Source organism: Populus trichocarpa, chromosome 9 (assembly GCF_000002775.5).
Source record: "Populus trichocarpa isolate Nisqually-1 chromosome 9, P.trichocarpa_v4.1, whole genome shotgun sequence".
NCBI classification, from domain to species: domain Eukaryota; kingdom Viridiplantae; phylum Streptophyta; class Magnoliopsida; order Malpighiales; family Salicaceae; genus Populus; species Populus trichocarpa.
Window position 1 is genome coordinate 12,854,312 of NC_037293.2, and position 23,425 is coordinate 12,877,736.

Consider the following 23,425-nt stretch of genomic DNA (forward strand, 5'->3'; position numbering starts at 1 on the left):
ATTGCACTTTCATGTGCTATCAAAATTTCCTGCAAAAGAAACAAAGGTTGATGTCAAGAAAAGCACGAACCTCCATGTAGTATGTCCATGTCAACAAACAGTCAAAAACCCATCTGCCCCAGCTTCAGATTTGTTTATTCGACATAAAAATAAGAAGATAATGATGAATGCGCACAAACATAATTCCAGAAAAATAAGAATACTGGTTGAATAGATTTCTCAGCTTGACGTAAATAGATGCGATCATGCAAGAGTTCTTTTGACCTCAAATAGGTCGATGAGATTTTTTCATGAACCTACAGGTTAGCCTCGTTGTTAAAAGAAAGAAAAAAAGATCCATCAATGGATGCACTTACCATCTAACTCAAGTAATTTCAAACCAATGATTTCTAGATGTGAAACTGAAAAACATGTGAAAATTTGACTATAGTGGAATCAAATAATAGTAACGATCAGTCTGCAGCAACTTGCCTTCAACTTCACATCGCTTGAGAAGATGCATCTTGATGTAACAGCGTACCCATGATCAAACAGCCATATACCTCACACCACCTTTGTTTCCTTCTAGTGAACTCCACAATTGCATGGGAAGCGAAATGAGATCATGTTCGTCTCTAACTGTCTTCCACACCTTGTCATCGATTAGTTCTTGAATCAAGACCTGGATTAATTAAAAATTAGTTGACTGTATTTATTCAGGGCATGGAGTAGGATTTGTTTTAATACATTTTTTGAGTGCTAAAACTAGCATAATTCTACAACCAACACACATCAAAAACTTTGAATTCACCAAGACAAAACCTGTCTCACACTTTCAGTGCATGAGCGCAAGGCTGATGCAGGCATGAACTCTACATTACTCGGAAAGCAAAAATGAGGAAGGAAAAAAGAAAGCTGGTCTAAAAGAATTAATCCAATCCTTATGGATGGAATAGTTTAAAAATCAGAAATAAACAAGTTCCATCTTGGCAAATGATATATAACATTATTCTTATTTCACAATTAGTTTCCCTTGAATCCTAGATAGCAAAAGGATAGAGGGGCAGAGCCATAAAGCCATCTCCTTTGATGACCCATGTTGTTTGCTTTATTCAATTCATTGATCTCTCGGTGTGAACTAATTAATTAATTAATCGGTTCATTAAAAAAATTGAAATCTGAAGAAGAAAGAACTTATTAGTAGTGGAGGTGGTGGGATTGATGGTTTGCTGGACTTGAGCAGCCGAGACAGGAGTGCTGCTGGCCTTCATCACACAATTAGATAACGTAGCAGTTGGAAGTTTGGATTGGAAGAGACAGTGGTGTGGATTATTAATACAAGAATATTGCTTAGTGATGATAAAATGGTCTAAAAAACCCTTTTAAATGGAATAAAAAATTCTCTCAAAATATGTTCAATTTGAACATTTATTGGGGCTGTGCATGGTATCCCGAACCCAAAGTACAACAAGGGAGCCAAGGACACTACACTCAGCCGTGTAGGGTGTAGGGCCAGCATGGGTGTACATCCCAGCACCATCGTGGGCTCGAGCTTGGGTACACGCCCCATATACTTGAATCCAAACAACGCGCTTGAATCCATATCTCACTTCTAATATGCCCGAGCCCATCATGTTTGGGTTCAAACAACACGCCCGGACCCACTTTCACCTCTCGTGGGCTCGGCTGGCACGCCCGATCCCAACTTGTTTGTGTCTAGCCAGCGCCCCTAGACCCACTTTCACCCCTCATGTGCTCATGATGCACGCCCGAGCCTACTGTATTTAGGTCCAGGCAGCGCGCCTAGATCCACTTTCACCCTCTATGGGCTACATGGTTGAGTACATCGTGTTTGGATCCAGGCAGTGCGTCTGGACTTACTTTCACCCTTTATGAGCTCGGGTTGTCATGCCCAAGCCCAGCGTGTTTGAGTTCAGGCAGTGTGCCTGTACCCACTTTCACCTCTTGTGGGCTCGGGTTGTAATGCCTGAGCCCAACATGTTTGGGTCCAGGCAACGCGCCCGGACCCACTTTCACATGTGATGGGCTCGGGCACCTTGCCTAAGCCCAACACTCATCAGGGAAGTTTTTCATGACACCATGCGGGTTTCTTCATATTTTATACTGATCCAATACATATAATTTTAAGTAGAATACAATTCAAAATATTACGAGGGTAAAATTACACTCCAGACCCTCTTTTTCATAAAAGGACAAGATTCATGAGCTATAAATACACCATGAGACCTTTAGAAAAAAGATTCACAATCTCTTCATTCTCAACATTTTTAGCATACATATTTTCAGTCTATCTCTATAAAATATCATTGTATTTTCTCTCGCAACAAAATTACTGAATTTACCATCGGAGTATTCCCACCTCCATCGAAAGAGATTAAAAGGAAAGAATATTCTTTAACCTTCTTCTGATCTTTTTTTTCTTCTTTACTTTACCTAATTTTCTACCTAACTTGATTGAGTTTGTTTGGATGCCCAACCCAATTATTATTGTAAATTATGATTTTAGCAATCAAAATCAGGAAACTTGGAGTGTGGTTGTGGTTGTTTTTCAAAGTATTTTTCACTCGGAAATACATCAAAATAATATAGTTTTTATTTTTTAAAAATTATTTTTGACATTAGCACATCAAAATGATCTGAAAACATCAAAAAAATATTAATTTAAAGCAAAAAATTTTTTTTTTTTTCAAAAACACTTTTGAAATGCAAAAACAAACAGGCCCACGTGTGGATTCTGGTCCATGCTACTTTAAAAACTTTCCACATATTATTTATTTAATCTATAGTATTTTTATTTTTATTTTTATTTCAAACATAATGTTTATAATTATTTATAAATCAATAACCTTGAATGCTCCTCGAATAAACATGTTTGGATTTAAAATAATTTTATTTAGATCTTGATAATTATAATTAAATTAATTTTCTTAGTTTTTAAACCATATATATAGAGTATAATTTTAATTGAGATTAGGTAAAATATTAGGGGTATAAATTGAGTGTTATTTCAAAATAATTGATAGTTAATATATATAAAAATATTTAAAATAATAACTACTAAATAATATATGGCATTAAAAAAGAGAGTTGATTTACTTATAAGTATATTAAATATAGTATTAATATATATATATATATATATATATATATATATATATATAGTGTTAAAATATATAGTGTTAGAAATACAATTAATAGTGAATCAAGAACTTTAAAATAGTTTGAGTTCTTATATACAATATTTACGAATAACCAGGTCTTAATTCTCTTTGTTTATAAATAAATAAATAAAAGGAGGATTAATGGATAGTAGCAAGCTTAATATTTAACCCCGTACGTACGTAGCCATAGGGCAGTTGTAATTGGTGGTGTAAAGTAAATAAATGAAAATGGAGTCTCTCGATCGAAAGTAAATAATATTAATTTTCAATACACAGATAATTATTAAATTTACCACGCCATGCATGCATGCATGCATGGATGGAGGGTGCATGGTTCACAGCATCATTATCAACCATGCATGCGTTTAATTAATAAGATCATAGGTTTCAACATGCCACATTAACTTCAATAATTAATTAATTAGTAGCATAAAAATGCCACAAAATTAAGAGAAAAGCATTAATGTTATACGGCAAAAACTATATATGAAAATACGTACACATAATTAATTGATACGTACATCAACGTCACTCAACAATTCTTCTGTGGACTGAAATCATTTTGTGATGGGTTTCGGGCCCCCAAGTGTCCGGTGAGGAGGGAAATCAATCTTGCTGGCTTCCTTGTGCAGAAAGAATTATAAATAAATAGGGTAATATAATATTGCTTGAACAAGAAATCCATTGAACAACAACAACAACACATCTATCAATACTTCCTTACAATAGAAGCTTCAAGAGTATAAATAAATAAATAAAAAAATAAAAATACCCATATACAACAGTAGAGTGCGACATGGCTTAACAAAGTAAGCAGCAAGAACAATCTTTGGCTGGCAATGAGCAATCGGAACTGGTGGCTCCTTAATCTTGAAAGACACGTTGACTCATTCCTCTTCCTAGCTAGCTACCTAGCTTGCCAATGAATTTGATTATGGATGAATCGATTGATCTCTCTAAACCAATATCACTTGTATCAATACCGGCCAGAAGTATTATACTCTTCTAGGTATGTAATTACTTGCAGCCACCAGTAACTCCCATGGACAAACATTGACAAGAAAAAATTAAAGAAAAGAAACATACAAAAAAAGAATCCTATTTCTTGAATTCTGATCTTATTGAACAAATTATCCAAGGCTTCATCAGCTTCCTTCGAACACCTCCAAATGTTGAAGATCGCGAGATTGCTGCTTTCTCAATGGCCAGCATCAAGATTCTTGGAGTAACTGAAGGAATGATCAGACGTCCTGCAAGTTTGAGGAAGGACAGCTTTATCTCCAGACCTCGCAAGCTTTATTACCTCGGACCTGAACTTATAGAACACATGTCTCCAGCTCCCCTTGCTGTGACAACCGAGAACCCTGGTCTCTTCTTCATTCATTTCAAGATCTTGAGCAAAAACGGGCTTTCTTGAAAGGATCCAAGACCAGCCCCAGTCCCACCATTTCTTAACGGAGCTGCCAGCGTATTCCCCCATGGCCGACACAGATTTGGATCTTTGAAATGCCCATTGAGTAGCAGGGGAAGAGATGGGCTGGATCTTGAGGGAAAGAGAGGAGAGTCTTCTACGTAGACCGGCTACAGCCTGGTCTTTAGAGGAGTGAGTTTGTGAGACTGGGAGAGCAGCAGAATTGTTTCTCTTTTGAAAGCTCTGAACAATGGAGCTCATTGTTATTAATATTACAGGAAGAGGAGGAGGAGGAGGAGGATTAAAGAGTTGGGATAGCAGTAGAGGTAGCCAGTGGTGATGGAAGGAAGGAGGGGGATTAGGTAGAAAGAGTAGAGAGCAATGGAGAAGAAAGTTAGGGAGAGGGATGTGAAAGATTACAAAGTGTTAACAGCTAGAGCACAGGCTGGTTTATTCGTTGTCGTGGGAAGGATGGGTGGATGCTGATTGGGCGCATGGTGGGGTCCATGCAATTAATGGTTCTTATATATATATATATATATATATATATATATATATATATATATATATATATATATATATATATATATATAATAGTCTTTCGTTTTAAAATCCTCCTCTTGTTTGTGTAGGAGAGCTGTGTCCTTGCTGCCTTCTGAGGAATACTGCCTTCCTTGAGTGACTGTTAAACTAAACTAAAAGGATAATTAATTGAGATGACACCTGCTATTAATAATAATAATAATAATAAGAATTCAAATAATAAAACATAAGATAATAATTAATTATAAACATAGATATAAAATTAAAAAAATGATTGATGAAACACCATTTATATATATATAATGCCATATCACTTAATTAATATGGAATTCTTCAAATATCTTTATCATTGTCCAATTATAAAATAAATAATAAACAAGGATAATTAATCTTTCATCCACCTCTTCTTCTCAGCTCTAACCTCCCGTTTTATTTGTTGGAAAATTACGATAGTACAGAGACTTTCAATGAATAACCTCTTTGTAAGAAAAAATCAAATACAGGGATCGATCAAGGTGAGTTTTTTCCAAGAATCAGAATATATACATATATATATATATATATATCAACAGAAATTTTATGATGAAAAGATATGACGTGGCAATCTTTTTAATTTTATTGATAAACACCAATTGACGAAAGGATGTGATGACGGATTCCATTTTGAAATTAATTATAACTTAGTCCTTCAATTTCTTATTAATTTTTGTTCGGATGGATTAATTAAATAATCATGGTTCCCACATAGTAGAGGAGGAGAGCTGTGTTCTGGTTTGGTTGTTTTTTTTATTACTCCGGTCAAGGTGGTTGCTTGGCATTCTCAGCAGTTGCAGCTGTTAAAGGCATAAATCAGATTGTCACAGGGAATTTAACTTCATTGTCTGAGCAACAGCTGATCGATCGCGCCATGAATTTCAATAATGGCTGCAACGGAGGAGGCAACATTGATCATGCCTTTGAGTTCATGCTCTACAACGGACTCCACAGAGAGGAATTGACTGCCCATATCGCATGCATGGAAGAAGGCACTTGCGATGAAAATCTTTTATGTAACATGAATTGCATTTCCATTGCTGTATGTATACAATGGAATGATGGATCGTTTATGTCTAAAACCTCTTTGTTCGTTGTCTTGAGGAAGAAAAGGAGGGAGGTAGTAACTAGCTATATATTAGTGGTTAGTACCGTCATGCATGTGCAGAAAAAAGAAGAACAAAACCTCTTCAAGATGGAGGCACTAGCTCACCAGCCTCTCAGTGCATCATCATCTATATATTGAGTCTTCTGCTAGGGATTTAAAGTTCTATATATTAGGGGGGTACGTAAGAATATTGAGAATTCTTTCACATCTGTAAGAAGCCGTATTTGAGGTCGGCTTTCGATGTTCGCGGGGACCTTGTGGTGGAGAACATCTAAATCATGCAGCTGCAGCAGCAGCAGCAGCTGGATGTATGGTTCGTCGGAGGGGATAGACTACATCTTTGTGAAGAGTTCATGGCTACAGACGGGCAAACCTGAAGGGCTCCGTGGGATCAACAAACAAACTAATTAACTGGCTTCATATTCCACCAAAGAACATCCAAGTGCTTTCCTAATTTGATTCTTCATCCAAGAGTCTCTTGATTGATGAAAATGCAATCGGTTTGTTCGGTGAGTGAAATGAGATGAAAGTTCATGTAGAAATATATAATTCCTCCTTGCCACAACTAGAGAGAGAGAGAGTACTGGAACAAAAACTAAGAACGAAAAGCTCCACGGACTACACGTTTACAAACGTGATGCGTCCAAGAGAAGAGCTCCCACCACAGCTCAGAAACATATGTACAGCAAAATTGAAAAGAGAATGCATGCTGGCTCATAATCAGATTCATGCTTCTTTCTTAATTCAAATTAAGCACCGGGTGTTATATATTTATAAGTTCATGGAAATATCAAGGCAGGCATGCAGTTGAATTGGCTCCGAAGAAATCAGTGCAAACAAGAATCAGCATCTTCAACTCACAGCTTCATTGTGCTTGAAAACAAAATCGTAAAGCCGTCCCTGATGTTTCAACATCTTAAAAAGAAACAAAAAATTGGACAGACATTACAATATTCTCATTTGATACTGAAAAAAATAAATGAGAATGCTGAGACTGATTTGAAAATTATTATTCCAAATACTTCACAAGGAAGTAGCACTTGAAAACCAAAGCTATATATAACACCCCCACCCCCTCCCTAATCTTCACCCATCTCTTCTTCTCAGTTCTCGTCTCTCATTTTACTATCATATTTCTCTATCTCAATGGATCTCTCAGTTTTAGAGATTTATTTTTTCTCACCTCACCTTCTTGGCGTCGCTTTTTGGATGTTCGGTTCTAGCCCGTGATTTTTCAACTGTGGGTTACTCACCAGAACACTTGACTTCTGTTTATACTTGTTGAGCTATTTGAATTATGGGTTTCTAGACATGGAAAGGCTTACAATAGTGTCGATGAGAAGCTGCATGGGTTCGAGGTGTTCAAAGACAACTTGAAGCACATTGACCAAAGAAACAAGGAGATTACTAGCTACTGGCTTGGGTTGAATGAGCTTGCAGACCTGAGCCATGGGAGTTCAAGAGCAAGTACTTTGGATTGTATCATGAGTTTCCTAGGAAGAAAAGCTCTCAAGACTTCAGTTACAGAGATGCTGTGGACTTGCCCATATCTGTTGACTGGAGAAAGTAAGGACCTGTTAATTACTTCTGTGAAGAACCAAGGTTCCTGTGACAGTTGTTGGGCATTCTCAACAGTTGCAGCTGTTGAAAGCATAAACCAGATTGTCACGGGAAATCTAACTTCTTTGTCTGAGCAGCAGCTGGTCGATTGCGACACAAGTTTTAATAATGGCTGCAATGGAGGCCTCATGGATTATGCTTTTGAGTTCATAGTCAGCAATGGTGGACTCCACAAAGAGGAAGACTACCCATATCTCATGGAGGAAGGCACTTGTGACGTAAAGAAGGTAGATGCTGAGGAGTAACTAATAATGCATTCAATTGTTGAATACGACGGATAGAATTTGTTTACTACCAATTTGTTTGTTGTCTTCAGGAAGAAATGGAGGCGGTACCTATTACTGGTTACCATGATGTGCCACAAGATGACGAGCAAAGCCTCTTAAAGGGGGTGTTCAGCGGATCTTGTGGAGCAAGTCTGGGTCATGGAGCAGCAGCAGCAGTTGGATACGGTTCATCAAAGGGGATTAGATTATATCATTATGAAAAATTCCTGGGGACCCAAATGGGGTGAAAGAGGCTACATAAGGATGAAGAGAAACACAGACAAACCTGAAGGGCTATGTGGGATCAACAAAATGGCTTCATATCCCACTAAAGAGAAGTGACATCAATATACTTTCGTGTTTTTCTGTTCTTTCTGGCAGTTCCTTGATTGGTGAAATTGGTTTATTTTACCCTTGTCCATCAATAAAATGAGATGAAAGTTCATATAGAAACCAAGACTACCATGTCACACAGTTCGTAAACACAGAAGAAACCAAGACTACCAAGCCTGAGCAACAGAAACTCACATACAAAAGATACCACACCTCACATACATTTATAGCAAAATGAAAAAAAAAAATGCATGTAATCAGTTTTGTGCTTCTTTATTGATTTAAAAAACTGAATTCTATAGTTCATGGATATGTTCTAGGCGATGAGGCCTAAAATACATGTATATTGAACGGTTGACTCGGGATAAATTGGGTTGTAGTATAGACAAGAATCAAAATTTTAACTCACGACTTCATTGTACTTGAAAACACAATCATAAAGCCGTCCCCCAAGGAACTGAGCAACCTCTGGATGTTTCACCTGTTTAAAAAGAAAACAAAAATTGGTTACAAGTTTGGCAAGACTATATAAAACAACGCACATGAATTGAAATCCTCAAAAATAAACAAATACAATTCAAATAATTACCATCCCAATCTTGAGAGAGTCGCATTTAAACTGAGCATAAAGATTTGTCTCTATCCCACGGCCCTGCCAAAAGCAGTAAAGGTTATAAGTGCACACATTGGAGAGTCATGCATTTCTTCAAACTATTGAATTCACTTATAACAATGAATTAGAACATGCTAGCCCAGCTCCTTAATGTGGCTATCTTTTCTTTCCATTGTTCTTGGTCAGTCAAAAGATCCAACAACACTCGAAACATGTCCAGCCTTTGTCATTCCTAGACTAGAAACAACAATCAAACTCCATCTTTATCCATTTTTAGCACACTATTTTTTTTCTTTTTGACCTAGAACAATCAATGAAAGCCAGATATGCATAAAAATAAAGTCACTATACCTAATCATACATCTATATCCAGTTGGCCATTTGCAATTGTTTCTTTAAACACTAACTTTATTTTAGAAAGAACTTACCATTCCTTCCAATACTACTAGGTCTGCATCACTTGCTAGATAGGCTAGCACTTGGGATACTCTTGAAAGATCAATAACCTGCAAGGAATGGAAAAGTAAAAGGGCTATTACTATACAGCCAAGAGTGCCCTTCAGAAAAAGACAGAACCATTCAACATGAAATACAAGTAAATAATGTAACACTTTAATTCTTACCGGCAAATCATTTCCAGAATTGGCTATCAAAAGATTTGACGTGTTGACACCCATAAGCTGTCCGTTTTCATCCTTCAACTGGAAAATCAGATCTTGTCAGACACAACCAAGAATCAAGCAGTATAATAGTTCTACAAGTTCTTCCTATCACCTTTGCTATAATCTCTATCAGTTCAGTGTAAGTGACATCATTGATGGAAGGCATGTCATTGGCAGCCAACACAACCTGCAGACAGAGAGAGCCCAAATATGCTCAGGAAGAAAGCATTTAAACAGTAGTTATTATAGCATCTTGTATAAATGCTTTAAAACTATTAAAAAAAAAAAGTATTTCCAGGACCCATCCTGAAATTTGAGCACGACTTAATTAAATGAAAAGCACCTCAACTTTGAAGACCAGTATAGAAATATGAAAAGAAGAGTGCTCAAAACCACAGGATCAGTTTCAAAATCAAAATACTATTGGTCAGTGTTTCTTACATATTGAATACCGACAGTGTACTGACAAACTAGTTATCAAGCTAAATTGACGCCTTCAATTGATTCTTTACAAAGTGAAAGTGAACAACCTGACTTCATATTTGAAGCAAACTTTTGGGCTTGTGATATAAAAAATAAATGTCACAGATTGTAATTCAAATGTAAATGAAAACCTGAGTTCCATGCCGCAGTAGCTCTCTTGCAAAGGGCAAAATACCCAAAATTATATCTGCACCGGAATTATCAACAAAGATGACAACCTGTCACGAACAACGAGGAAGCTGGTAAGATTTTTTTTTCTTTTTTCCTAGTACAAATGGAATCATCAACATCTTTTACAGATGTACTTGTAATTCACTAACAGGACTGAAACCTCATGTAAAAGAATTCAGTCTTGTAATTCACCTTTTTCCATGATTTCTTGCTCCATTTCACTTTAAAGGCGTCCAAGTCATCAATGACCCAGGGTCGAGGGACAAGATTTTGACAACTAGCTAAAAAGGACATTCCATCCTTTGAGAAAACCTCAGCAAGCTGCATGAAGTGGAAAAAAAGAGAGGATAGACATCAATCAAGAAGTATTCAAATTGCACAACCAAAACAGAATCTATATCCTCAAGAGAAGAAATAAAATTTAAATAAAACAAAAAAATGAAATATGGTCGAGTTACGAGCAGAAAACATTAATGCAACAGTAATCCAGAGGATGATCTAAAATGAAGGGGTCATAGAAAAGGAATGCTGATGGCAAGTTCAGGGAATGAAGGGAGAAGAGCAAGACCCCACATAGAGAGAAAGCGAGTGATCAAAATAAATAACCCTAGAATCCATGTAATTTGGATTCAAATTCCATTCACAAACAAGTTCATAACTTGTTACAAGATTATCTCGAATAAACATTAACTAACCTCTGCAGAACCGAGGTCGAAGATATTCCCAGCAAATATTCCTCTGACAAGATTTTCTAGGCGCTTGGGCTCATCTTCAATAGCATCATTAAGCTGAACTACATCCTTAAATAGTGATATAGCCTTTGCATTCTCTTCATCCTATTGCATCACCAAAAAGGGGTGCGCTTTTCAAGTGTATAGGCAAAAGGGGATAATATTGCAAGGAAAAAAAAAATGTCCCCAACACACACACACACACAAACATGGAAAAGAAAAAAATCTCAATCTTTCACCATTGACAGGCGCTATAATTAACACACGGTGAACGTTAATAGCAAAAAGAGCCCATTAAACCACGATGCAAGCTGTTATCGACTGCAAGGAGATACTTCATTTATAATTCAGCTTTATTGAAAGTAAAAAGACATGATTTGAGAGTGACTGACCTTGACTTTCTTGAATATGTCTATAAATCCCAACTCTCTAAGGATTATCTCCCGCAGTCTGCAGAGAAGCTACCAGGGCGAGAAAGAAAACAATTGATAACTTAAAAAAAAAAGGGGGGGGGGGGGTGTAGAAAAGAAGAGGAAGTTCAGGGAAGTTACAATGCAATCAGGAGGGCCACCATGGCTTTCCGGATCTTTCTTAAAGTCCTCCAGTACATCACCATATCTATTTTAAAAAAAAAGCTCACATCATTAAACAATAAATAAATAAAGTGGAATAGATACATAAATAATAAGAAGAAATAGTGCCAAAAAAGGGTACCTCTGAGCAAATTTTTCAGCTCTGACAGGGGCATCAGGAACAGTAGGATCACTTTCAGCACGCTTCCTGCACCCAAAAAACAAAATATTAGTTGAGTGAGAAACAAATAATAATTGTAATAATATATATATATATATATATATATAGAGAGAGAGAGAGAGAGAGAGCGATTGAATAGAAAAGAATTACTTGAAGGAGGGAATGGAATTGAGAAAGAGGTCGATCCATTGGAGCTCGGTAGGGGTTGGTTTCTTAGGATTGTCTGAGGGGAAGCGGTAAGGAATGGTGCAAGCTCTGTAATTGGATTCGATCGGCGTCAATAGCAACGGGAAGGCTACCATCTCTGATTCGCTCTCCATCGATTTTTCCCCTCCACTCAGCCTGATGCTACAGTTGATATGTGTGCAAATATGTAATTGGATGATAGATAGGTTTGGGCTAAAGAGAGAAAGAAATCCCCTTTGGCCACTTGATAGAGATCTTTCCTCTTTGTACTCGAGAATGGTTACCAGGGCTTAAAACGATGATTCGAATATTGTCGATACCTTTAGTTTAAAGAGAGATATAGGTTGCGGAGCATACCGTCAATAAGAACTTGTACGTTTTTTAAGGTCAATAATTTTACGCGAATTAAAAAGAAAAGAAAAAAAAAAAGCATAGGACACTCTTTGTAATTAAGAAAATTACTGGTAGAGATTAAATGTTATCGGATTTATAATAATTAATTTATTTTGAAAACAAAATGCCTAAAACCGTATTAATATTTGTTTTAAATCTTATAAACCCTCAGGATCCACCTGGTTCTTATTTTTACCCTTATACTTGCAATGTTAATTAATTTATTATTTTGACCGATAAACAAGCGCATGCATCGAATTACACCGTGCTCATGTGAAAATGGATGGTTTTTGTGAAGTTATTCTATTATTAATGTCCAAGTGTGTGTGTGTGTGTGTGAGTTGCTCATCGCCTGTATTAATTTTATGTGTTTATCGTCGTTGATCCATCCTTGTATATTTTTCTGGTGGTGGCTAGGCTGATATATCATTGCCAAATATTGCAGGGGGTGGAAGGCGGTCCGGTGATCTAGCTACCATCTCCCTGGACAAAAACACATGGATGCTCACAGCGACTAAGATCATTGAAAACCTAGGAGGTATCCTTCGAAACCCACAGTCCAAACACCATTAATTGTTGTCGCGTAATATATATCCCGGTTTCCAGTACAGCTTCCACCTTCCATCGGTATACATTAATTCTCACTACCTTGATAAAACCATATATATATTCACTAGGCTTGTAAATTGTAATTAAGATGGGCGGGCTGTTTGCAAGCGTTGCTCTCAGACAAAAGACTTGTCAAAAGCCAACCTGCAATCTCCAAGACGCTGTGTCTGTGTGATACTTCAATTAATCTGAACAATATTCTGGCCAATGATATTAACCCCCTTAACTGGACTCTTCATTCCTTGCGCATCAAGCCTCGCCCAGCAAGTGAGCATAAAGCCAATGAATCCTTTTCCCCCTCTCTCTAATATGATTAATTAAGAGCATGTCCAGAAAGAGGATCAAAATCACCACTCCATCTATATCTGTCCAGAAAGAAACCCAACCTCTTGCCATCCCCAACCACGCCCATCACGATTACTTATGCCTTTCCACGCTGCAGAGGCCGATGATTGAGAGTGGAAGCCTGCGCCCCTTCACCATTTTCATTTTGTAAAACGCTTGCATGGCATGATCTCTCACAATCAAAAAATCATCCGTTCAATTGAATAGGCAGGCAGCATGACTCTTTTTTTAAAAAAAATAATAATAATAAATAAAGTCCTTCACCTTTAACACACTACTAGGCACATGGTGGCGGGATTTGTTCGCCAATGTACCTAGCTCTAACATTTTTACATGATGAAGTGGCTTGTTTCTCCCCTGATGACAATTCCAAGTGAACATTCTCAAGGTATATGTTCTGGCACGGTATCCCCTTGCTACATTCTAGCGCTACTGCCACCGCAGATGATGAGGTCCCTCTTATCTGCTTGAAATATATATCACTTAGCTTCACCTTAGATGGTTCCTGCTCAACACCAACATATTTCATTATTTAAACATTGCTGCCTTCAACTTATGCCTCTAATCCTACGAACGTACCAACACTTTCAAAGCTAGCCTCAAATAATGGAAACCATTGACTTACTGTGGAGATGCAAGAACTGAATGGGCAATATGACTGATCAATTATTATTGGATTGGTCACATTGTTCATCACAATGTTCTCAAATGTCATATTGGTTGCTGCGCTGCTACCTGGAGAGTTGGCCCAAGTTTTTATCCTGATGCCATTCATGGTTCCTGATATGGCACAATCTCTAACAACTAGTCCACTTACATCCCCTTCGTCCTCATATCTTCCCAAGCTTCCAACACTATTAGACCAAGGAACATTTACCCTATTTATTAATCAGCTCTACGAAATTAAATAGGAGGAGGTATATATACCACTTGAACTAGAAGAAAATTCAAGAGCACCTGATTCCATGACCAGGTCCACATCTGATTCTTGTGATGGTAACCTGAGAATTTCCTTGTCCAATAGAAATGCAGTCATCACCGGTACCAATAAGCGATTGAGAGATATAGACGCTAGAGCTTCGCTCCACGTGGATACCGTCAGTGTTGGGGCTGTCTGCTGGTGCAGAAATCTTGATTTTAGTACCTTTGAAGTTCTTGCATTCGACAAGAGCTATATGAAAGAACTTGCTATTCAGTGAAGTTATGCCTTGGACTACAGTCTGGTTCATTGCCACAAATTTTACATTCTGAAAACACAAGGAAAATACATACATACATATATTCCTATTAGATTTATTTCACCAATCTAATATGCATTTTATGCCTTAACTCGATTCTCACAGCCTAGAGATAGAATCAGGAAGTGTGATAAAGGTTAGAACATACAGTTGGAAGAAGTTTACACTTTGAGTCATTGGTGCAGTTATTGTAAGGCCAGGCTTTGGCACCTTGGCCATCAAAGGTTCCACCTCCGGTCAAAGTTAGCCTCTCCAGCCATCCAAATTCAACCCAACCAGTTCCAGATCCATACCTAGACAACTTTGCTGTAGCCTTTAAATAACCCTGAAAGTTCATTTCTAAGTTAGAACCATCAACCATGATTCAAGAGTTTAAAGATGATTGGAAACAGAAAGAATGAGAATGGGTTGTCCAGAAAGATGAGATCTTGCCTTCATGTAGACAGTAAGAGACGATACATTTTTGCAAGGGCCTGCAAATTTAACAGGGCCAATCAAGTACGTTCCTTTTGGTATCAGAAGTTCAACCTTTCCTGTTGCTCTACACGCCTCCTTCCATGCTGCTATGAAGGCCTGGAATCACAAAATTAAATTGTATAATTCATTCTAAAAGGAGATAAAAAGCTAATTCTTTATCCTGCACTACTCTCACAAGCTTAAGCAGGTAAAGTTGAGTTGTTAAAAAGCCAAGTCTGCCAACTCAGGAATGAAAATTGAGGCAGATGGGGAATTCCAAACTAGCAAAAGTTTCCTTGTTTAAATTTTTGTAACTTGAGATCATATAAAGAAAACAAACCTTGCTGTCATCAGTTCTGCCATCAGCTCGAGCACCGAATCTCTTGACGTCAAAGAGGAGAGAGCTGTTTCCCTTGTGGTGCGAGATTGGTCTTCTTGCTTCAACTTCAAGGCCTTGTCCATCTGCACCTGTGAAAACAACAGCATTGAAACAAAAGAAGGACAACAACAGCAACAGCATCCAGGTACCACTTCCAAGGCTCGTCATGTTGTTGCTGTACATTGGCTATCCTTGTTGTGAGATTATGACTAATTAAGGAGGTTGGTTTCTTTTTGATTGATTAAAGGAAGGGTCGTTTTTTCAGCAGAAGAATTAAAGCAGGGTTTGAATTCACAAGAAAGGGCGGGCTTTTGCTTTTGGGTTAAGACCCAATACAAAAACTGCCATCAACTTCCCTCCCCACTACATCACTGCTATTAACCGTCTCACTGCCACAGCCTTCCCAGACCTCTCACTCTATTCATTTTTATTTTGATTTTCTTAAAAACAAAATCAAATCTACCCTGACCTCAAAATCACGTTTTGAAAATGCAAGCTGAAAAATCACGTTGGTGATTATACGTGCTAATTGCTTCCATGATTTCTCGTGACTCGGCCAGCTTCCCCAGATTCCAGTCCACGTTCTACAAGATAATCACCTTAATTATTGGTCTTGACGTTAATCTGCACTCTGGATCATCAACAATTGCTACCAACTCGAGTGGGGAATTGAATATACATACGAACATGGTTAATCAATGGGTTAATATTTTGGAACGAACCCAACTCCTCCTCAATCAGCATGCCACTAAGACAAGAACACATCCATCATTATAGCCATGGTGATCCGTCTCCTTCTGTTCCTTTTACTTGCAACATGAAAGCACCTTCATTGGTTATAATATGATCACTGCAATTACCAAGTAATTAGGACACAATTTATCATTAACTATCTGTAGGTATTCCATGTATTCAGAAAAACAACATGATGGTGATAACATTTCCAACAGAAGGAGACCAACAGCCGAACTCGGTGATGCTGCTAATTTTGATTGATAGTTTATAACAAGAACAGCATGTTAAGAGTCATACATCCATGGATAGTTCCATTTGCGACTGCAGCAGACATTCATTTTAGAAACCTGGTGCTAATAGATTAATTAAGAGATGGTCCTGAAATTTTAGTTTAGCAGAGAAACCTGTAGCAACTCTTTAGTTCCGGATTTCAATCAATCACATACTACCTTTGAATATTGAATTAAATCACATGCCTAGAAGAAGCATTGTCACTTCAAGTAGTACAGATATACATAATTAATGGATTTGAAAAGAACCAAATTCATTCCTCAGATAGCAAGTGAGCAAGGAAAGAATACTGCATATTAGAGTCACGATCTATGATGGGTCCTCTGCTTTCTTTCTCTTTTCTCAGAGGGTAGCTATGCTAACAATATGGGGAGGAATGGATGAAGGTGAGGCCCTTGTTCACACATTTTCTTATATAAAGCCCCTCATTTCTTTGCCTTCGAGAATCTGAGGCATCGATACTTCTCGCCACTAACAGTGATTTCCAGAGCTCCATCTTGATTATCCTGATTGGAGGCGGTTCCCATGAGAACACTTTTCTCTTTCTCGAGATTTTCTTTCTCCATCTTCAGCCTTGCTTCCTGGCGAGCAATCTCTGCCTGGGAGGAGACAGACAGACAAAGACATACAGAAACAGAATTTAGCAACAGAAGAGGAGCAGAGAGACAAACAGATATTATAGTTACTACTTATTACAGGGTAGGATCTGTTCAATCAAAATCATGCTACTAATTTAACTAGTAAGTTTGGAAATGGCAAATTCAATTGTAAGTAATCACTAAGTTTGGGAATGGCAAATTCAATTGATCCCCTTTATTGTTATTATTATTGTCGTTGTTGTTATTTATGACAGTGAGTATTACTTGGTTGCATAATAACATTATTAGGAATCAATCAATCAATTAATTAAAAAAATTCCAGAGAAGAAGAAGAAGAAAACCTCGCGGCGAGAGAGCTCAGCCTTCCAAGCAGCTTCACGCTCGGCGACTTCGCGTTCACGTTCTTCGATGTAACTCTGCATCTCTCTTTCTTTCATAATTCTGTCCTGTATATCTGCATCCAACGCTTCTTTCAGCTCCTGCACGAACTTGTCCACCACCGCCTTTATTCTCATTGACATCCTCCTCCTCCTCTTCTTCTTCTTTTTCTAATTGGAACAACCCCTCCCCTCTCTCTCTCTCTCTCTATATATATATATATATATATATATATATATTTGGATTCTTGGTTTTTTTGTTTTTGGTAAGTAACGAATAATTAAAAAGGAAGGAAGGAAGGAAGCAGAAGCAGCGATGAAAGACAAAAAAAAAAAACAGAGAAAAGAAAGGGTTTTTGGAGAAGCAGAAAAATAAATATTATTTAAATACCCCTCCAGACGGACGGACCAAATCCCATTTCAATTTCAGGCCTCTTCTTTTCTTCCCTTCCCCCACCATTGCAAACGATACCGTTTCATCTATTTAAGTTTTTCACTCTTTTGTCTCCTTCGTTCTTCTTCTTCTTTTTTAACTAGAGAAAAGAGTAAATACTTCTATTTCATTAGCTATAAACAAACAGATAAAATAAAATAGCATTGCTCTAATAAATAATATTTTGAGCAATAATTAAATTAAAAAATCACAACACAGTTCATTTAAACTATATACACATTTATTTTGCAAATAAATTCATACTAGTTTATATATATAGAGTCATGCAGGTGAGATCAATTTTTTTAAAATATAACAAAAAATTTCTAAATAAAAAAGAATTATTTAGCCACTATTATTAAACCTAGTTTAACATGTTAATTTTAAATTTATAAACTTAATTTTTTGTCTATTTCAATTTTAAAATTAAAATTAAATTATGTGAAGTATTAATTTAAAAAAGCAATAAAACTAAAATAAATAAAATTAAAATTAAAATAGAATGAAAATAAAATTGAAAAAAATAAACCGCAATCTTTTCATTTTTAATCCTTTCGAATGCACATTTTTTTTAAAAAAATATGATTAAGAATTTACACAACAAAGAGAACAATTACGGCATGAATTATAAATGCTTTTATTAATATATATATAAAAAAAAAACATAGAGATCTAGAATTTAGAACATTCAGACTTCAATTTTTTGTTCCTTGAAAATCTATATGATATTTGTATGCGCAACATTGATCGATCACTAATCAGATATAAAGATTTTGCAAGATCATGAACAAGTGACCGTTTTAGGCAGGTTCAAAGTGACGAGGAATTGAGTACGTATTTTACAAAGACCGAAGTTCACTTCCACCCGTTTATTGATACATCACTGAGAATTTTGCTAATGCCAAATCCTCACTACAAGAAACTCATAGAACATATATGGTGACGAGTGATGCTGCTCGCTTACAACTCTACATGAAGCCTCCGTTGCTTGTATCTCAACATAAGATGATGCTCATTAGCTCCCTCACAACTCATCTCTTGTGCTTCCATCGCTTGTGTGCTCGATGTAAGATGCATAAGCTTTAATTATTGCCTCATAAATATGGATGCCTTTCAGGTATTCGTCTTGGTTCAGGAACTGCAACAATGTAGACATGATGATGGTTTAGTATGGATTATATCAATTCCAATTAAGTGCAATGATTCTGTCAAGAACACAGGCGCATGCACTCTCACTCACACACACAGACTACCATGCAAATATTGTCAATATGTATGAAAAAAATGCAGAAATTTAAATGGAAGCACTGAATTAAACGTTTAGCACACAAAGATTGACAACATGCACGAGAAAAAAAGCCTTTGATTATTAGCCTGAAAAGGGAAGCATTGAGTTAAACATTTACCTCATTGTGGTCATGCAGTAGTATAGGTGTGTTGGCCATCGGAGAGAAGCCAATTGCTGGCAGGCCTAGTTGCCGAAAGTAGCGAGCGTCAGTTGACGCAGGAAAGATCTCTGGCTTACCAAGTTTTCCATTAGCTTTTCTGACAGCTTCCTCAAGCAGGCTCCACCATGGATTAGAACTGTCAGTCTTCGTAACTACTGGCCTCACAGACTTATCATGTATTGAAACTTGCTGCTTAAACTGCCAAAGCAACAAACACAATTAGAACTGGATTTGAAAATGAAAAGGGGGACACTTGAAAAGGTTGTTATTAATTGCGTGTTAGCATGCCATGATCAAAAAGAGCAGTTTTTTTTCCAACGAGTAATCAAATCACAAACATTCCTCCAGATCATATGTTTCTTGGATTTGCTGTACCTGTATCACAAGTGTGTACATATTCTTATAACTTAATTTTGACCCTATTGGCTTTAATCTAATTTTTAAGGAGATTAAAATTAGAGATTAAGAGATAAGGATTAATTTTGATTAGGAGTGTGATTTGTCAACTTGTGGAAAAACTAGGGACTATAATGTGTTTTTGCTCTTTTTCTCCTGGTCTTCCATTTAAAAAGACCATCAGAATATTTCCAGGTAACCCTTTTAATACCCATTATAAACAAACCATTGATAATATAGCACAATAGCCTATAACGATTTAAGACAAAACTAGCAATGCAACCTATCTAAAATAAGATGTTTTAGGGATGGTAGTATCTTCCCTCTAGCGTAATCAGTCTCTTGTCATAGAATCTCTAAAGACCAGTTAGGATTTCTAGTGACCTTAATATTAGGTGGCGACTCCATAAACAAGACTTTTTCCCTCAAAAAATATAATACTAGATATTTGTTTTATTCTTTCTTTTAAAAGGTCACCGCGATATCAAATGCAACAAATATAGTTTAAACTTGTATTAGTTAAACAAGGTCTCTTTTAAGCCTATATTACCAAAATTCTCTTATTAGAATATGTATCTCCTGCCTCATTCACAGGGTAGGTCAAAATATTTACAGCATGATTCATGTGATGTCCTTTCAAGGATCTTATTACTTGATATCCTAGCAAGATAAGGCCATTGGTCGGTGCTAGCTTTACCAAGACAGGGCCCTGAATAGGGCATATGAAAGGGTTATAAAGTCAAATCACATTTCCTAAGCTACATGATCAAAATGCAATAATCTTTTTCCTTCCCTTTCCTTCTAAGTTTATTAATGCCCAAGTGTGGAGATTTTATAAATGCAAACCATCATGGCAAGAGATGCCTTTTATATTAGATAATAATATAAATCATATCTTAAAATTTCACCTAATAGTTTAAGCTATTAGGTTGAGATAGTTTTTTGACAACAGCTAAACAATTCTAGTTTTTATGTTTAAGGGTGTTGGTGTTGGTGGTGTTTTGTAATTGATATTAGGGTTTGGGTTTGTTGTTTCTTCCTCTTGTGAAAGCAACTTTTTTTTTCAGGTTAAAAATCTTTTTTTCTCTCTGTAATTGAAGGGAATTTTCTTATTATTTTTTATTTATCACAAGTTCGAATCTCATCACCCTTATTCTATTTGAGCATAAGGTAATGCAGATTTGTGAAAGTTTCAAGTTTAAAAGGCTTTTACTTGAAAGAATGTATCAAAAAATAATATAACAACTTAAATTATTTGGTTGGAATAATTCTTAACACTTTAGGCTTCATAGCATATGAGAAAACTTCTATTTTGAATGACAAGTACTGATTATAGCATGAAAAAAAAAACTAACAAAGGACACCAGCACAATAATCACCTTTCCCTCTTTTAATCCAAGAATATCATTGGTTACCAGATAAAAGCAAGGCAACTGTGATTTTCACGTTTTATTCAGATACAGCTAGGAAAAAAAATACGAGTCTCAAGACTCCCAACAATGCATCAGTACCTGGAATGTCATATTACGTGAAACAGGAGCCCACTCTTCTGCAATTCGTCTCTCCAAAGATTCTGGATCTGCAGTTGGTGGGACTCGAATATCAAAACCTGCTTCTGCTTCAGATGGCTGCAAATTCATGACAAATCCCTGGAAGAAAAGGAAGCAGATCGGTCTATGTAATCAACAACACGTAAGTTTGTAAACTCGCAATGCTCTCATCTTTGATAAGACATAAAGATACTACATTTTCAAAAAATCACCCAATCAACAAATTGTTTGAAACAGAGATTTTATGGGTTTTGAAACAAGATGTTTATTTGACAAAGCTTTTTACTTTTGGCCTGAGGTCTTCATGTGAAGTGCAAAAACAAATCCCTGCTTTGGGCCCCATGTTTATGAGTTGGAGCATTCTTGCAACAACTACAGCCTACCGATACTAGACAAGGACTGTCTAAACTCGACAAGTTAAAATTTATACCAACTTACAGTAGGAGAAGGAGTGCCAGCCTTAAGAAAGACCATGTTCACAGATATGACCTCTCCTTCAGCTTTCAAGCCAGCCTTCACCAAATCAAACTGAGAAGCTCTAAACCTCCTCACACTCTCAATACTTTTCAAAAGATTCTCCATAGCACTATTATCATACAATTTAGCTCCATGTCCTGGTGCCCCAGTAGCCTTAATCACCATCCACCAAGGACACCTCTCCGCATAAAATGTCCTGTAATTCTCGTCCGGTGATGCCAACCCTGTAATTTCCAAATAAAAAAACTTGCAACTAATAAAAAAAAAAATTATATACAAAAAGAAGGACTAGCAGTAGTAGCATATTTTACCTTCATCAAGTACTATGCCAACATTCATACTGTTAAAGATATCAGAGTCGGCAAACTTCGCAGCACCATCATGGCCACCGATTTCTTCATCAGGGACAAAGGATAAGTAAACAGAACGAAGTGGGACAAACCCAGAAGACTTCAAGCGACGAATAGCTTCCAAGTACTGCATACCAACGCACTTCATGTCCTGAGACCCTCTAGCAAAGATATTACCATGAGAATCAACATGGGCGCCAAAAGGATGATGAGTCCACTTGTGGTGTTCCACTGGGACGACATCTGTGTGTGAGTTGAGAAGGATCGAAGGGAGAGTCGGGTCAGATCCAGGCCATTTGAGGAGGATGAGTGGCTTGTTTTGGACAAATTCGATAGATTGGGATTCGAGGCCGATGAATTTGGCTTGGGAGATGAGAAAGTCAGCTGATTGTTGGTATTGAGGGGTGGGTTGTGCAGTGTTGATCTGAAGGTATTGTTGGAATCTTGATATGATTGCTGCATCTTCGGCTTCCCCTTCCGATGGATGATTTATAAGGATTAGTAGAAGCACGGAGAGGAGGAGGAGATGATGGTTTTTGAAGGGTGTCTCCATTTCAACCTCTGTCCCTCTTTGCTGATAAACTAAGCAGTAACGAAATTAACTCCAGCCACTCACGGGCAGAGGCAGTCCAATACCATGACTGTTCGGCACTTCGGCTCCATATTATAATATTATAGGAACTTGGAAAGGAATGCCCGGAAGACGACACGAGGTATGTACATGTCGCAATCGCAAGATAATCTCTACTGTCGTTGGGCTGACCTTTTCTTACAGGGCAGCAGTTCCTTGAGAAAGTCTCGAGTTTAATTATATAATATATGAGCCGCAATAATAATAAGAATAAGTTCCGAAAATGTTTCAATTGGGAGTGTGATGGTTACTTATAGTGTGTTTTATCTAGAATTGTATTAAGATAATACTTTTTTATTTTTAAAATTTTATTTTTAATATTTATCCTTAAAATGATCTAAATATATTAAAAAAATTATTAATTTAAAGTAAATAAAAAATATAATTTTTTTAAAAATATTTTTAAAATGTAAAAGCAAACAAATAAAAAGATTTGAGACATTATAGAGAATTAAAATCACGGAAAACACAATCAAGTAAAGAAAAAAAAGAAAGAAAATTATGGTTTTTCATTTTGGTACACAGTATAAGAAACATGTCATCATAATGAGGCGAGGCAAGTTTAGTATTTTTAGCACAAGAAACAATAGTATAATTAACAATACTCTAAAAGTTGAAAAAAATACTGTAGCTTTTCCAAGCCT

At 36.8% G+C, this 23,425-nt stretch overlaps 5 protein-coding genes and 1 pseudogene across 6 annotated transcripts; 1 reads left to right on the plus strand and 5 right to left on the minus strand.

Moving 5' to 3' along the window:
- Positions 1–3,799: 3,799 nt before the first annotated feature.
- Positions 3,800–4,997, minus strand: LOC7463358 (uncharacterized). Its single transcript, XM_002312761.4, has one exon. The coding sequence runs from the start codon at positions 4,831–4,833 to the stop codon at positions 4,360–4,362; it is 474 nt and encodes a 157-aa protein (XP_002312797.3). The 5' UTR covers positions 4,834–4,997; the 3' UTR covers positions 3,800–4,359.
- On the plus strand, positions 4,954–8,595 carry LOC112328683 (cysteine protease XCP1-like; annotated as a pseudogene).
- A 128-nt stretch (positions 8,596–8,723) lies between these two features.
- On the minus strand, positions 8,724–12,450 carry LOC7481682 (damage-control phosphatase At2g17340). Its single transcript, XM_052455821.1, has 12 exons — positions 12,039–12,450; positions 11,850–11,915; positions 11,687–11,753; positions 11,528–11,596; positions 11,100–11,240; positions 10,597–10,725; positions 10,365–10,451; positions 9,863–9,937; positions 9,712–9,789; positions 9,517–9,594; positions 9,065–9,127; positions 8,724–8,956 (listed from the first exon to the last, which is right to left on the minus strand). Exons 1-12 carry the CDS (start codon positions 12,206–12,208, stop codon positions 8,876–8,878), a joined length of 1,104 nt encoding a protein of 367 aa, XP_052311781.1. The 5' UTR covers positions 12,209–12,450; the 3' UTR covers positions 8,724–8,875.
- Positions 12,451–13,594: 1,144 nt separating this feature from the next.
- On the minus strand, positions 13,595–16,664 carry LOC7481681 (exopolygalacturonase). 2 transcript variants are annotated; one of them, XM_052455820.1, is made up of 7 exons: positions 16,527–16,664; positions 15,456–16,344; positions 15,092–15,232; positions 14,808–14,984; positions 14,379–14,668; positions 14,047–14,275; positions 13,595–13,926 (listed from the first exon to the last, which is right to left on the minus strand). In XM_052455820.1, exons 2-7 carry the CDS (start codon positions 15,675–15,677, stop codon positions 13,699–13,701), a joined length of 1,287 nt encoding a protein of 428 aa, XP_052311780.1. In that variant the 5' UTR covers positions 15,678–16,344; positions 16,527–16,664; the 3' UTR covers positions 13,595–13,698. The 2 variants fall into 2 exon arrangements, with proteins under 2 accessions (XP_052311780.1, XP_024464097.2); XM_024608329.2 differs by lacking the exon at positions 16,527–16,664 and having other exon boundaries at positions 15,456–16,520.
- On the minus strand, positions 16,658–17,836 carry LOC7481680 (uncharacterized). Its single transcript, XM_002312758.4, has 2 exons — positions 17,461–17,836; positions 16,658–17,119 (listed from the first exon to the last, which is right to left on the minus strand). Exons 1-2 carry the CDS (start codon positions 17,638–17,640, stop codon positions 16,946–16,948), a joined length of 354 nt encoding a protein of 117 aa, XP_002312794.1. The 5' UTR covers positions 17,641–17,836; the 3' UTR covers positions 16,658–16,945.
- Positions 17,837–18,657: 821 nt separating this feature from the next.
- Positions 18,658–22,988, minus strand: LOC7463357 (uncharacterized). The gene is made up of 5 exons (XM_002312757.4): positions 22,112–22,988; positions 21,762–22,024; positions 21,285–21,422; positions 19,336–19,575; positions 18,658–19,067 (listed from the first exon to the last, which is right to left on the minus strand). The coding sequence occupies exons 1-5, from the start codon at positions 22,701–22,703 to the stop codon at positions 18,954–18,956; spliced, it is 1,347 nt and encodes a 448-aa protein (XP_002312793.2). The 5' UTR covers positions 22,704–22,988; the 3' UTR covers positions 18,658–18,953.
- Between the last annotated feature and the right edge of the window lie 437 nt (positions 22,989–23,425).